This window comes from Salmo salar, chromosome ssa09 (genome assembly GCF_905237065.1).
Source record: "Salmo salar chromosome ssa09, Ssal_v3.1, whole genome shotgun sequence".
In the NCBI taxonomy this organism is placed as follows: Eukaryota; Metazoa; Chordata; class Actinopteri; order Salmoniformes; family Salmonidae; genus Salmo; species Salmo salar.
In genome coordinates, this window is record NC_059450.1 from 61,496,593 (window position 1) to 61,512,036 (window position 15,444).

Below are 15,444 nucleotides of genomic sequence, written 5' to 3' on the forward strand. Positions count from 1 at the left end.
TTTGATGCCCTTTATGGCTTGGAAAAAAATAACACTGATGTTTTTTTGGTGTGGGGAAATGCTAGGCAGAGGCACTTGAGAAAGTAACTTCTTGTGTAGGACATCTTAAACTGAAAATGATCTATTTAGATCGAAGTGCCTTCTTGTAAGTTTTATCAATTTGAATTCACACTGGCAAGCCTCTGTAAACCTGTGCTATTCCATTACCTTATCGCTTTGGATCATATAGAAAGTTGCAAATCCATCTCCAGGTCATATTTCCTTTCACCTCAAACGTTTTCTGGTGCTCTAAAGAGATTAACTAAACTGATGAGGCAAAGTCCTACCAGAGGCCCTCTAACCATCTCTTATTGTTGATAAGCACAATGTACAATTGTCCATTTGGTTTCTTTGAGAAATAGTGTGGCCCTATACGAAAGAAAAGACTCACCTAGTTGGCATACAGTTGAAGTCGAAAGTTTACATACACCTTAGCCAAATACATTTAAACTCAGTTTTTCACAATTCCTGAAATTTAATCCTAGTAAACATTCCCTGTCTTAGGTCAGTTAAAATAAAGTCTTGATCCTAAGAATGTGAAATGTCAGACTAATAGTAGAGAGAATGATTTATTTCAACTTTTATTTATTTATTTCATCACATTCCTAGTGGGCCAGAAGTTTACATACACTCAATTAGTATTTGGTAGCATTGCTTTTAAATTGTTTAACTTGAGTCAAACGTTTCAGGTAGCCTTCCACAAGCTTTCCACAATAAGTTGGGTGAATTTTGGCCCATTCCTCCTGACAGAGCTGGTGTAACTGAGTCAGGTTCGTAGGCCTCCTTGCTCGCACAGGCTTTTTCCGTTCTGCCCACAAATGTTCTATAGGATTGAGGTCAGGGCTTTGTGATGGCCACTCCAATACCTAGACCTTGTTGTCCTTAAGCCATTTTGCCACAACTCTGGAAGTATGCTTGGGGTCATTGTCCATTTGGAAGACCCATTTGCGACCAAGCTTTAACTTCCTGACTGATGTCTTGAGATGTTGCATCAATATATCCACATATTTTTTCGTCCTCATGATGCCATCTATTTTGTGAAGTGCACCAGTCCCTCCTGCAGCAAAGCACCCCCACAACATGATGCTGCCACCACCGTGCTTCACAGTTGGGATGGTGTTCTTCGGTTTGCAAGCCTCCCCCTTTGTCATCCAAACATAACGATGGTCATTATGGCCAAACAGTTCTACTTTTGTTTCATCAGACCAGAGGACATTTCTCCAAAAAGTACGATCTTTGTCCCCATGTGCAGTTGCAAACCATAGTCTGACTTTTTATGGCAGATTTGGAGCAGTGGCTTTTTCCTTGCTGAGCGGCCTTTCAGGTTATGTTGATATAGGACTCGTTTTACTGTGGATATAGATACTTTTGTACCCGTTTCCACCAGCATCTTCACAAGGTCCTTTGCTGTTGTTCTGGGATTGATTTGCACTTTTTGCAGCAAAGTACATTCATCTCTAGGTGACAGAAAGCGTCTCCTTCCTGAGCGGTATGATGGCTGCCTGGTCCCATGGTGTTTATACTTGCGTACTATTGTTTGTACAGATGAATGTGGTACTTTCAGGCGTTTGGAAATTGCTCCAAAGGATGAACCAGACTTGTGTTCTACAATTTCTTTTTCTGGGGTCTTGGCTGATTTCTTTTAATTTTTCCATGATGTCAAGCAAAAAGGCACTGAGTTTGAAGGTAGGCCTTGAAATATATCCACAGGTACACCTCCAATTGACTCAAATGATGTCAATTAGCCTATCAGAAGCTTCTAAAGCCTTGCCATCATTTTCTATAATTTTCCCAGCTGTTTAAAGGCACATTCAACTTCAGTGTATGTAGACTTCTGACCCACTGGAATTGTGATACAGTGAATTATAAGTGAAATAATCTGTCTGTAAACAATTGTTGGAAAAATGACTTGTGTCATGTACAAAGTAGATGTCCTAACTGACTTGCTAAAACTATAATTTGTTAACAAGAAATTTGTGGAGTGGTTGGAAAATTAGTTTTAATGACTCCAACCAAACTGTATGTAAACTTCACCTGTATTAATCATGACAACAGTGGTGTGTTTAAGGGTAACAAGGGAAACCTGGCTTCCCCAAAAAATTGACAAAGAAAGAATTATGTATCATTCGTCTCTCTTTGTTTTCATAATTTTTCTTAAATCAAATTTAAATTTGCATCTCACTGGAGAAAGCATCCAAGCGAGGGAAACAGCGGCACTCTGTCTCTGTATGTGTAGGCCATCTATCTGATGCTGTCTGGTTAAAAAGAGTTGCCACCCGTAGCATTGAATGCCTCCCTTGATAAATAGCCAATCAGCCTTGAGCTTAAATGTGCGAACTCAACTGTGAATGGTCCTGGCGCACCAAAGAAAAGTGAAGCCAGTTTGTATTTGGTTTCATTCCTATCACATCGAGAGAAATATGTAATTAACAGAAACAACTTGGTGGCTAGCTAGCTACAATTGTCCCTTTCCTAAAATAGCCATGGGTTTGGACTTAATTGTGGTTTTACTTCATTCTCCATACTGGCCATACGGCGATTCTGATACAACCATAAATTAATTATTTGTGCCCCTGGACTGAGAGGACGGAAGTTCAATATGTAGCTAGATGTAAAAGGCTTATGTTAACTACCTAACTTTGCCCATGAAAGGAAGCTAGGCTAGGCTAGGGAGCAAGCATTTTAGCCAGGTAGCCTAGCACAACAAAAAAATAAAAGGGTGTACAGTATGACAGAGTCCGTTTCATCAACTTGAGAGGATGGCATTGACGTTTCTCTACAAGTAGGGTGAGTCATGTTTTTTCTACCTGAACGAACACACATTTATCTTACTAAATAGTTTTTGGTTTCTGTTGTCACTGTATAGACTAAGTATAGGTGATCTAATGATGAAATGGTGCTGGAATAGTGGAGGCATCTCCTGTTTTCTTTGTGACTTGTGGAAACTCTGGTTATAAAATCAATAGTTATTTAGTAGTCCAAAAAATGTCAGAAACATTAACTTGCTTGACCATGTTGTGACTTTGTTACATTAAAAACAAGGAAAAGAGCGCACGCTGCTGCTCATGCGCCCGGGTGATTTTATTATAACGCTTTATTGTTTAAAGAAATTGGCGTTTTTTTCACTATGTAATCATGACATGGGGTGGTTCAATGACACATGTACACTGCCTTCAGAGAGTATTCACACCCCTTGACTTTCTCCACATTTGGTTCTATTGCAAAGTGGGATTCAAATTGATTTCATTGTCATTTTTGGTCAACCAGCTACACAAAACACTCGAATGTCAAAGTGGCCAAAAAAAATAAAATAAAAAAATCGGAACATTTATATATATAAAAAAATGCATTAGATATGTTGTTACGCGGAGCGAACACAGGAGAACCCAAAAGCAGACTCAGATGCAGAAGCAGGGATGAATGAACCAAAATGTTTATTGTACACAGAGAGATAGTGCAGAACGGGGGTAGCTCAGATGAGTTGCAGAAAAACCCGAAGTGTAGAGTCAGGTTGGAGTTGAACAGGGTAAACGAGTCCTGAGGGGAATCCAAGGTGGTGGTGAGTGAAATCCAGAGCAAGGTGGTGAGATGTGGTACAGGAGACAGGAGCCAGAGAGAGCGGTAACGGCAATGAGAGCACAAAACGGTGTAAGGCAGGGAAACAAGCACAGCAACAGGATCTTGATAAACAAAAGGCCCGGATAATAACTGACTGAGCACAGATTACAATCTGGCAGAGTGGAAATGTCAGGAATGAGTATTTGTAGAGGTCTTGATTATGGAACGAATTGCAGCTGATTGGGATCTGCTCTGACTCCAGCACACCGGTCTCCAACCACACAAACAGAGAGGGAGAGAGTACAGGGGGAGAACTGCAGGTCAATAAGACACCGGACGAACACCAGAGGGCATAGTAAGAAAAGATGTGTCAGTACCCCCCCCCCCCACGGATGCCACCTGGCGCACGACCCGGTTTGTCTGGGTGTGAGGTATAAAAATCCTGTACAAGGGAGGGATCCAGAATGTGACGGCGGGGCACCCAGCAGCGCTCCTCAGGCCCCTATCCCTCCCAGTCCACCAGATACTGCCAACCACGGCCCCGACGGCACACATCCAAAAGTCGCTGGACAGTATAGGCAGGATGGTCATCGATGAGCCGAGGGGGTGGAGGAGCAGCTGCAGGAGGTGACAGGAACAGACTGGTTTAATTAAAGATACATGGAAGGCGGGGTGAATTTGAGAGAGTCTGGGAGTTTCAGATGAACAGCAGAGGGGTTTATGACATGATCAATTTAATTATGCTTAGATCCGGGGCGATAAGTGAGTGTGAAGTTGAATCTTCCAAAAAACAATGCCCACCTGGCCTGCCGAGAGTTAAGACATTTGGCGGTCTGGATGTAGGCTAGATTTTTGTGATCCATCCACACAATGAAGGGAAGGACTGAACCCTCTAACCAGTGACGCCACTCCTCAAGAGCCAGCTTAACAGCCAAAAGTTCCCGGTTGCCTACGTCAATTTCTTTGCAGGTGAGAGCTTGCAGGACAAGGCCCAAGGATGGAGCTTCTGATCCGAGGGAGAACGTTGAGACAGGACTGCACCTACCCCAGTGTCGGAAGCGTCCACCTCCAGGACAAACTGGAGTTCTGGGTCTGGCTGGGAAAGGATTGGAGCAGAAGTAAAGCGGTGCTTGAGTTCCCGGAATGCTGCCTCTGCCTCAGGGGACCAGTGGAATGGAGTGGAGGTGGAGGTGAGAGTGATGAGAGGAGCTGCCAAATGACTAGTCACGGATGAATCTATAAAAATTGGCAAACCCCAGGAAACGCTGTAACTGCTTCAGATTTGCAGGCACAGGCCACTCTGACTGCCCTAACCTTGACAGGGTCCATTCGTAGCTGTCCTTGAGCAATAACGTAACCCAAGAAGGACACAGGAAACATGACTCACATTTCTCAGCCTTGACAAACAGCTTATTCTCCAATAGCCTTTGGAGAACGTGTTGCTTGTGAGCCTCAAGGTCATTCGAAAAAAATAAGAAATGTCATCCACATAGACAAAAACGCCCAATGACATCCCTCAGGACATCATTAACCAGGCTCTGAAAAACAGCAGGGACGTTAGTGGGACCAAAAGGCATAACCAAGTACTCGAAATGTCCAAGTGGTGTGTTGAATGCCGTTTTCCACTCATCCCCTTCTCTGATGCAGCCAACGTGATAGGCATTCCGGAGGTCCAGTTTAGTAAACACTGTGGCATCATGGAGGGGGGCAAAAGCCGAACTGATAAGTGGCAAGGGATACTTGTTCCTGACAGTGATACTATTCAACCCATGGAAGTCTATGCATGGCCTCAATGACCCATCCTTCTTCTTGACAAAGAAAAATCCAGCTCCCACTGGAGAGGAAGAAGGCCTGATATGTCCGACAGCAAGGGAGTCCTGGATGTATTCTTCCATGGCTTCTTGCTCGGGGCGAGAGATTATACAACTTGCTACTAGGGAGAGGAGCTCCAGGCTGAAGCTTGATAGCACAGTCGTATGGCCGATGAGGCGGCAGAGATGGGGTGTGGTGCTCACTGAATACAGGAGCTAGACGGTGATATTCTGGAGGAACAGAAGACAGGTCTGGGGGTTCTGGAATGGACTGGGGTGCAGGCAAGGCAGGAGGAATGGGCAGAATGTAGACAATTAGAATGTCAAAAAGTACTCCAAGTAGTAACACTTCCGGTGGGCCAGGAAATCTGTGGGTTGTGTAGCTTTAACCATGGATGGCCCAGATCCAGAGGTGAGTGAGAACAGTCGATTATGTGGATCTTTTCCTGGTGATTTCCAGAGAGACACAGAATAACAGGAATTGTTCTCTCCAAAACACAGAAGAGTAACTTTCCATTGAGAGCGTTGGCATCTAGAGGTGAATCAAGCAAAACAGTGTCCACTGAGTAACAAACCCTCGGTCCAGAAAACTCTCGGCAGGCAGAGGAAAAGCCTGGCTCTGCCACACAAGGTTGGCCTCAAGCAGGGGTCTGGGAGATGATGGGCAGGCGATTTGGCGCAACAGTATATCCCCCACTACCGCTGAGCCCCTCTCTTTTGCTGGACGCAGGGAACAAGTGGAGACCAGGTGACCAACATGGCCACAACATAGACAGCTTCTAGTACTGATACTCCGCTGCCTCTCCTCTGGAGATGGACGGGTCTGACTGAGCTGCATGGGTTCAGGATTAGAACCTGCCTGATGATGTGATGCAGTCGGAGAAATTGAGCAAGGCACAGAAGAAGCCGTTATGGGACATGCAACCCTACCTCCCCTCTCCCTCCGACGCTCACGGAGACGGTTGTGAATGCGATTAATAGTGAGAGAAATTAGTTTGTCAAGTCCATCAGGCTCCTCTCTGGTCATCAACTCGTCCTTGCGGGTCTCAGTGAGTGCGTTCCAGAATGCTCCCTGAAGGGCCTTATCATTCCAGCCGCTCTCTGCGGCGAGGGTGTGGAACTCACATGCCATCTCAGCCACACTGAGAGCCTTGACGAAGGGACAGAAGTCATTTGGCAGCATCCTTTCCACAGAACGGGTGGTCGAAGACCTTCCTCATCTCATCAGTGAATCCATTGTAGGAGAAGCAGATAGATGACTCTCTCCCAAACCGCAGTGGCCCAGGAGAGCGCTGCTCCCCAAAGGTAGCCAATCAAAAAATACATCTTGGCTCATTCACTAGCATAAGAGTAGGGCTGTTACTCAAATACTAGTGAACATTGTACAAGAAAGGCTCTGCAAACACCAAGATTGCCATCATAACGCTCAGGAGTCGGAACAAAAGGCTCCCGGGGTGGAGAAGAGGCTCCGTGAAAACTTTGTTCTCCAGCAGGGTTTGGTCATGTTGCTCAAGAAGGGTGCCTTGACCAACAAGAATTTGGTGAAGAGTAGGGGAGTCTGCTGGGTTCATCTCTTGGCCAGATCATACCGTTACGCGGAGTGAACAATGGGGAATCAAGAGCGGACTCAGATGCGGAGACAGGGATGAATGAACCAAAATGTTTGTTGTACACAGAGAGATATGGAGTGCAGAACCGGGGTAGCTCAGATGAGTTGCAGAAAAACCCGAAGTGTAGAGTGAGGTTGGAGTTGAACAGGGTAAACCAGTCCTGAGGGGAATCCAAGGTGGTGAGTGAAATCCAGAGCAAGGTGGTTGGGTGGTGAGATGTGGTACAGGAGACCGGAGCCAGAGACAGAGCAGTAACTGCAATGAGAGGACAAAACGGTGTAAGGCAGGGAAACAAGCACAGCAGAGCAACAGGATCTTGCTAACAAACAAAAGGCTAGGATAATAACTGACTGAGCAGAGATTACGATCTGGCAGAGTGGAAGAGGCAGGAATGAGTATTTGTAGAGGTCTTGATTTATGGAACGAGTTGCAGCTGATAGGGATCTGCTCTGACTCCAGCACACCTGTCTCCAACCACATAATCAAACAGAGAGAGAGAGAGAGAGAGAGAGAGAGAGAGAGAGAGAGAGAGAGAGAGAGAGAGAGAGAGAGAGAGAGAGAGAGAGAGAGAGAGAGAGAGAGAGAGAGAGAGAGAGAGAGAGAGAGAGAGAGAGAGAGAGTACAGGGGGAGAACTGCAGGTCAAGAAGACACCGGACAAACACCAGAGGGCGTAGCAAGAGCAGATGTGACATATGTATTCACCCCCATGAGACAATACATGTTAGAAAATCCTTTGGCAGTGATTACAGCTGTGAGTCTTTCTGGGTAAGTCTCTAACAGCTTTGCACACCTGGAGTGTACAATATTTGCCTATTACTCTTTATAAAATTCTTCAAGCTCTGTCAAGTTGGTTGCTTGTCATTGCTAAAAAGCCATTTCAAGTCTTGCCATAGATTGTCAAGATGATTTAAGACAAAACTGTAAATAGGCCACTCAGGAACATTCAATGTCGTCTTGGTAAGCAGTGTAGATTTGACCTTGTGTTTCAGGTTATAGTCCTGCTGCAAGGTGAATTGGTCTCCCAGTGTCTGTTGAAAAGAAGATGGAAGAAGGTTTTGCTCTAGGATTTTGCCAGTTCTTAGCTGTATTCTTTTCTGTTTCTTTTTATCATAGCAATACCCATAACATGATGCAGCCACCACTATGCCTGAAAATATGAAGAGCGGTACTCAGTGATGTGTTGTCTTGGATTTGCCCCAGACATAATGCTTTGTATTCAGGACAAAAAGGGTATTTCTTTGCCACATTTCTGCAGTATTACTTAAGTGTCTTGTTACCACAACCATTAAACTGGTGAAATCACTGAACAGTTTCCTTCCTCTCCGGCAACTGAATTAGGAAGGACAACTATCTTGTAGTGACTGGGTATATTTATACACCATCCAATGCCTCATTAATAACTTCACCATGCTCAAAGGGATATTCAGCGTATGCTTTTTATTTTATTTTTACATATCTACCAATTGATGCTCTTCTTTGAGAGGCATTGAAAAACATCCCTGGTCTTTGTGGTTGAATCTGTGCTTGGAATTCACTACTCGATTGTGGGACCTTAAAGATAATTGTATGTGTGGGGTACAAATATGGGGTAGTCATTCAAAAATCATGTTAACGACTATTATTGCACACAGAATGAATCAATGCAATTTATTATGTGACTTGTTAAGCACATTTTCACCTCCTGTACTAAAGGGATTGAAACCTTATTGACCTTATTGTACTTTGCTCTGTTCATCTTTGCCTCGATTCTGACTTCACCGTAGGAATGGTGCCAGGTTTCCTGCAGATGTGACGCTTGGAATTCAGGTCAAGGTTCAATATTGGCTTCATCAGACCAGAGAATCTTGTTTCTCATGGTCTGAGAATCTTTAGGTGCCTTTTGGCAAACTCCAAGAAGTCTGTCATGTTCCTTTTACTGAGGAGTGGCTTCAGAGTGACCATCGGGTCCTTGGTCACCTCCCTGAACAAGGCCCTTCTCCCCCGATTGCTCAGTTTAGCTGGGCGGCCAGCTCTTGCAAGAGTCTTGGTGGTTCCATACTTCTTTCATTTAATAATGATGGAGGCCACTGTGTTCTTGGGGATCTTCAATGCTGCAGACATTTTTTGGTACCCTTCCCCACATCTGTGCCTCGACACAATCCTGTCTCAGGGGTCTACGGACAATTCCTTCAACCTCATGGCTTGGTTTTTGCTCTGACATGCACTGTCAACTGTCAACAATTTTATATAGACAGGTGTGTGCCTTTCCAAATCATGTCCAATCAATTGAATTTACCACAGGTGGACTCCAATGAAGTTGTAGAAACATCAAGGATAATCAATGGAAACAGGATGCACCTGAGCTCAATTTCATGGCTGAATACGTACTGAATACTTATGTAAATAAGATTTCTGTTTTTTATTTTTAAGATCTGTTTTCGCTTAGTCATTATGGGGTATTGTGTGTAGATTGTTGAGGATTTTGTTTATTTAATCCATTTTATAATAAGGCTGTAACGTAACAAAATGTGGGGGTCTGAAAACATTCCGAAGGCACTCTTAGGTTTTACACAGTCAAATGTAACATGTACAAACAATACATGTGACATCAATATTAAAACAATGTAATAATAAATACAAATATACAGTAATGAAATATATGCAAAACATTGACATTTTTGTCATATAGCAGATGCTCTTATTAACTTTTAAGGGCCAGGCCCCTTTTATCTCAATGTCCGCCTGAATGACGTGCCCAAAGTAAACTGCTCAGGCCCTGAAATCAGGATATGCATATAATTGGTACCATTGGAAAGAAAACACTTTGAAGTTTGTATAAATGTTAAAATAATGTAGGAGAATGTAACACAATAGATACGGTAGGAGAAAATCCAAAGAAAAACCAACCAGCATTTTTTTGGAGAGAGAGACCATCCTCTTAGAAATGCAAGAGAAAGGTCATATTGTAAAATAGCTCTCTGGATGCAATTCCTCTGGCTTCCACAGGGTGCCATCAGTCTATGTTCAAGGTTTCAGGCTTGTAACTTCAAAAACGAATAAGAAATAACAGTGTTTGTAAGAGGACACAGTCTTGGAAATCCGTGTTTTTGCGTGCCATGGCGAAGTTGCGCACCTGCTAAATTGAATCTTTATATGTGAATGTATGAAACCTGTGCCGGTGGAATTGTTTTTGGATGTGGGGCGCCATCCTCAAACAATCGCATGGCATGTTTTTGCTGTAATAGCTACTGTAAATCGGACAGTGCCATTATATTAACAAGAATTTAAGCTTTCAGCCGATATAAGACACTTACAAGACACTTCATCTTTATATGTGAATGTATGAAACCTGTGCCAGTGGAATTTCTTTGGAATGTGGGGTGCCATCCTCAAACAATCGCATGGCATGTTTTCGCTGTAATAGCTACTGTAAATCAGACAGTGCCGGGACCCTTTGGAAGACAAATCAGAGGAAGATTTTCAAAAAGTAAGTGAATATTTCATCTTTATATGTGAATGTATGAAACCTGTGCCGTGGAATTTTTTGGGGATGTGGGGCGCCGTCCTCAAACAATCGCATGGCATGTTTTCGCTGTAATAGCTACTGTAAATCGGACAGTGCCGTTATATTAACATGAATTTAAGCTTTCAGCCGATATAAGACACTTATATGACCTAAATGTTTAAAATCCATAATAACTATTTGAATTATTTGAATTACGCGCTTCCAGTTTCCAGTTTCACCGGAAGATGTCCCGCTAGCGGGACACCAATCCTTGTTATCAAGGGCGACTGACTGGTAAGTGCATTCATCTTAAGACAGATGGTTTAGTCAACCACATATCACAGTCAAATATACAGGACAGGAACATTCCATTCCAGCAAAACAATAGATATATAGCGTTTTGTAGAAAAAACAAATTTTCACACACACCTAAAACCTATGAATTATAAAATCTGAGAACAGTAATATTTTACTTACACATGAAGACACCCATGATAAATCATTTTTAATGAAAAAACTAAAATGTGCAAAATTGGTGGATATAGAGTTATTGAAATAAACTCTTCAAATGTATTTTAAATTTTTTTGCAAACCCAGACCTTTCTGACCAGTTTCGACTGAAATTGTTCACCATGAACTGCACTAGCTTGATAAACAGTTCTGGCTCTTTTAATTTGGGCTAATTTGTCTAATTTGATCCTCATACAATAACCAAACTAATTTCTGAAATCACAAAGTTATGTAGAAGGTGACATTAGCCCTGTTCGCACAGGACTTGCATTACTTTAGAATGTCGGTTATATAAAAAACAGTAGGTTATTCTGACTGGAATTATTACTCACCCCATGTCATCTGCTGCATTAAATTGTGATTTCACAAATGATTTGCTTGTCCAACTGTTTCGTTATTGTATAAGGATCGATTTAGACAAAATACTGTCTGTACAATTTAGCTTGCTAGACAAAATGAAATTGCAAGCACTGTTTGATCAAGTTAGCTAGCAATGAGGTAGCCCAGCTAGCAACAAACAAATTTGCTAGCTAGTGCAGCTCATGATAACAAGGGGGCCCCCTCAGTTGAAATTGGTCAAAGAGGGGTCTGGATTCACTTAAAAAAGTTAATTTATTGACTTCCAAAACATGCACCTTAACTGACAGCTGTGTTGTTGATTGGCTGTTGCACAAAGTTGAGATGTTTTAACTGGATGCAACCAAGTAGCAGATGAGTTGCTTATTAGTTGCAGGGGGGGTTTCACAGAGCAATCAAGAAGCAACTGAGCTGCAAGCAACTAAAATTGTGTGTAAGTTGTGTTGTGTAACTGCAGCCTAAGGAGACATAAAAGAGATGCACCCATGGCCGGCCTTAGCATTTTAGCGGGATTTGATTGGGGCAGTTTTAAAGCTAATTTCCTGCAATTCTACACAGTTTGCCATGACTTATGCCATGTTAATGATATCTGAGTGAGCGTGACTAACAAAATCAATGGGGGCCCCCTGGAGGTCAGGGCCCCTTTAGACAGCTGGCAAAGACTAACTTACCAATATTAAAATTGGCTAATGGCTAATTGAGTGACTATCAGTGACTGACATAACAAGTGAACTGCTGATGCACAACCAAAGTTAGAACATACACCTTGTGTATTCTACTATTCTAACACCCAAAAGTAAATTGAGACCCCAACTGGGGGTGGCTAATGATCTCGAACCAAGTAGGCTGGTGGTTTGGTTACAAATGGCCATACTCAGCTTTCTACTCTTGTTCAGTCTCCATTGCTGCCCACGAACATAAATGAAAAGGATGGCACAAAATAGTCTAACACCTCCATAGTTAAAAATCAAGGATCAAAACAATGTCCCTGTCGAATTATGTCATCGGTCGAAGTCTTAAAATCCCTAGCCGTTTTTCCGGGAAATGAAACCTAGTCCTGTTTCGGCAAATGGAAAACAAACAAGAGCCAGCAAGGCTAGTTTGTGCTGGTTCCGGCACAACCTGGCATGGTTTGGTTATTCTAATGCAATTTCTTATGCCTGGGGCTGACCCGGAAGCACCAGAAGATGCATAGCGAATCGTACACTCAAATTGCAGCGCACCAATCACATTCTTCACTACAATTAGATATGAAGCTTTCCAGTGGGAATACTGATCTTGCAGATGATTCATTCCCCAGAGGTGCAGTGGGTCGTCACTTCCCCCATATTGTATTGGATGTCACAAACTGTTACAAATCCTCAGGTGCATTGTGGGTCACTCACCTGCTCTCCAGGGCCACATTGCTGTCCAGGACCCAGCTGTCCTGCAGCTGGACACATTCAGCTGTGCTCTGCAATTCAGCCGCCAGGCCAGCCGAGGGGGGCGGGCTCAGGCTCCGCTGATTGGCCAGCGAGCCGCGGCTCAACGATGTAATTGACGGGTGCTGTTTGTGGTGAGTGGGCGTATCTGGTGGTAGAGGAGGCTGGCCTTGTTGACTGGACAGTCTGTCTTCTGTTGAAAGGGAAACAGAAAGGAGATTGTAAAGGAGACTGTAAGCACATAATGATAACACCTGAATGTAAAACTAAAACCTTGTACTCAGCTAAGTATAGTACAGTTGCCTGGCATGGCATTGGGTTGTTACTATCTTGTGGGGGAGCTGCCTGCAATAGGTTGGTGATTGTGTTCGGTATAAAGCCGTGGCCATCTGACGGACAAAGAAAAAGTAAATTCATCCTAAAAGTGCACATCAAATGGATGAGGTGACAATCACAACATGAAATAAGAGCTTTTTATGGAGACACACATTTCAATTGTAGAAAACACAAAATGGCTGAAGGTTTGGTACTCTTTAAACCAGAAAGTAATTTAGAGAGGCAGCTGTTTCTTTTGGGGTGCTTAACAGAATGTTTCACGTTTGATTACAGTTCGAGAAGGCTCTCAAATAACTAATGACCAGAACATCCATTAGAGTGCTCAGAGAACAGGTTTTCCAATTTCACACAAAGCTATGTAATAGTCCCCCGGAATGACATGCCATGATTATCCATCCATCGTTGTAGTTAAGAGGTAAAATCTACAAAGCTGACATTTATGATTCGCTCCAGTAAATTCCAAATGGAGCTTGGTTTTAAGGGGCTAGGGCAATCTTTGAGATGATTGACAAAGTCAGGACTTTTCTTATTCTATGTCTGCATTAACAGTATAATTTTTAAAAGGGTAAACAGCAGGAGTTGAGATGTTAGAACAATGCTTGGTCGCATGCTGGATGTTCTAATGGTCAGCTTATAGCCTTCTAATGGTTTCTATTTGTTATTTTGGCGATTCCAGCCCTGCAGAAAGACTCAAAAACATTTTGACAAGTTATGGCCAGCAACATGGACTGTGGTAAAATAATGACAAGAGTGAAGGCCAAAAATAACAACTTTGTTTGAAGGACATCATGCATTGTTTCAGTGGGGCTGCCCATTTTAGTGGTTATGCAAATGTTGTCCTTGTCGATGTGCATTTGCCTCACTGCGCCCGTAGACACAATGCAAATCTTCAGTGGCTGACCTACGTTGCTTCCGCAAGGCTGAGGAAACGCACGCAAGTCATTCAGAAATTATTTTGTACAGGAATTATTTCTCTTCTGTAGAATTCATTATGGACTCTGGGCCTCTGGGAAGGGCAGGCAATAGTTGATGTGACAGTGCTCTATTCCAGGGTTATAACCTATGTAGATATTGCTTTAATACCATGCATACTGAGCCACATTTATGAGTAACATGAACAAAGCCAAACTTTTAATGTAAAAGTAAATCAATGAAATGTCAGTAGCTGTTCCATTGTTTAGATGGGTAATAGCATTGTTAAAAGACATCAATAATGTTAGACATTTCAGTACACTGAAGTGATGGGAGGAAAGAAATCTATAGTTGCACGCCACAATAATATTTTGAATGATATTATATCAATACTTTCACTCCAAATATCGATTTGAACAAAAAATATACACTAAGCAAAACCATAAAATGCAACACGCAACAATTTCAAAGATTTTATTCAGGTACAGTTCATATAAGGAAATCAGTCAATTGAAATAAATTCATCAGGCCCTAATCTATGGATTTCACATGACTGGGAACACAGACATACATCGGTTGGTCACAGATACAGGGCGTGGATCAGAAAACCAGTCGGTATCTGGAGTGACCACCATTTCCCTCATGCAGCATGACACATTTCCTTAGAGTTAATCAGGCTGTTGATTGTGGCCTGTGGAATGCTGTCCCACTCCTACAGTATTCAATGGCTGTCCGAAGATGTTGAATATTAGCAGGAACTGGAACACGATGTTGTACACGTCAATCCAGAGAATCCCAAACATGCTCAAAGGGTGACATGTCTGGTGAGTATGCAGGCCATAGAACTGGGACATTTTCAGCATCCAGGAATTGTGTACAGATATGGGGCTGTGCATTATCATGCTGAAACATGAGGTGATGGAGGTGGATGAATGGCACTACAATGGACCTCAGGATCTCATCACGGTATATCTGTGCATTCAAATTGCCATCAATAAAATGCAATTGTGTTTGCTGTCCATAGCTTATGCCTGCCCATACCACAACCCCACCGCCACCAAGGGGCATGCAGATAAGCTTCCCTGAGATGGTTTCTGACAGTTTGTACAGAAAATATTCAGTTGTGCAAACTCACAGTTTCATCAGCTGTCCGGGTGGCTCATCTCAGACCATCCAGCAGGTGAAGAAGCCAGATGTGGAGGTCCTGGGCTGGCGTGGTTACACGTGGTCTGTGCTTGTGAGGCCAGTTGGACGTACTGCCAAATTCTCTAAAACGACATTGGAGGTAGCTTATGGTACCAGCTCTGGTGGACAATCCTGCAGTCAACATGCCGATTGCACACTCCCTCAAAACTTGAGACATCTGTGGCATTGTGTTGTGCGACAAAACTGCACATTTTAGAGT

The 15,444-nt window shown here is 43.0% G+C and overlaps 1 protein-coding gene across 9 annotated transcripts in view; it reads right to left on the bottom strand.

Moving 5' to 3' along the window:
* The window catches only part of LOC106611581 (teneurin-3), a 228,084-nt gene that overhangs the window by 99,850 nt on the left and 112,790 nt on the right, over positions 1-15,444 (bottom strand). For all 9 annotated transcript variants that reach the window (XM_014211945.2, XM_014211947.2, XM_014211944.2 and 6 more), the window contains one exon: positions 12,756-12,984. In XM_014211945.2, coding sequence (XP_014067420.2) covers positions 12,756-12,984 — 229 coding nt within the window. The remainder of the gene's footprint in view (positions 1-12,755; positions 12,985-15,444) is intronic.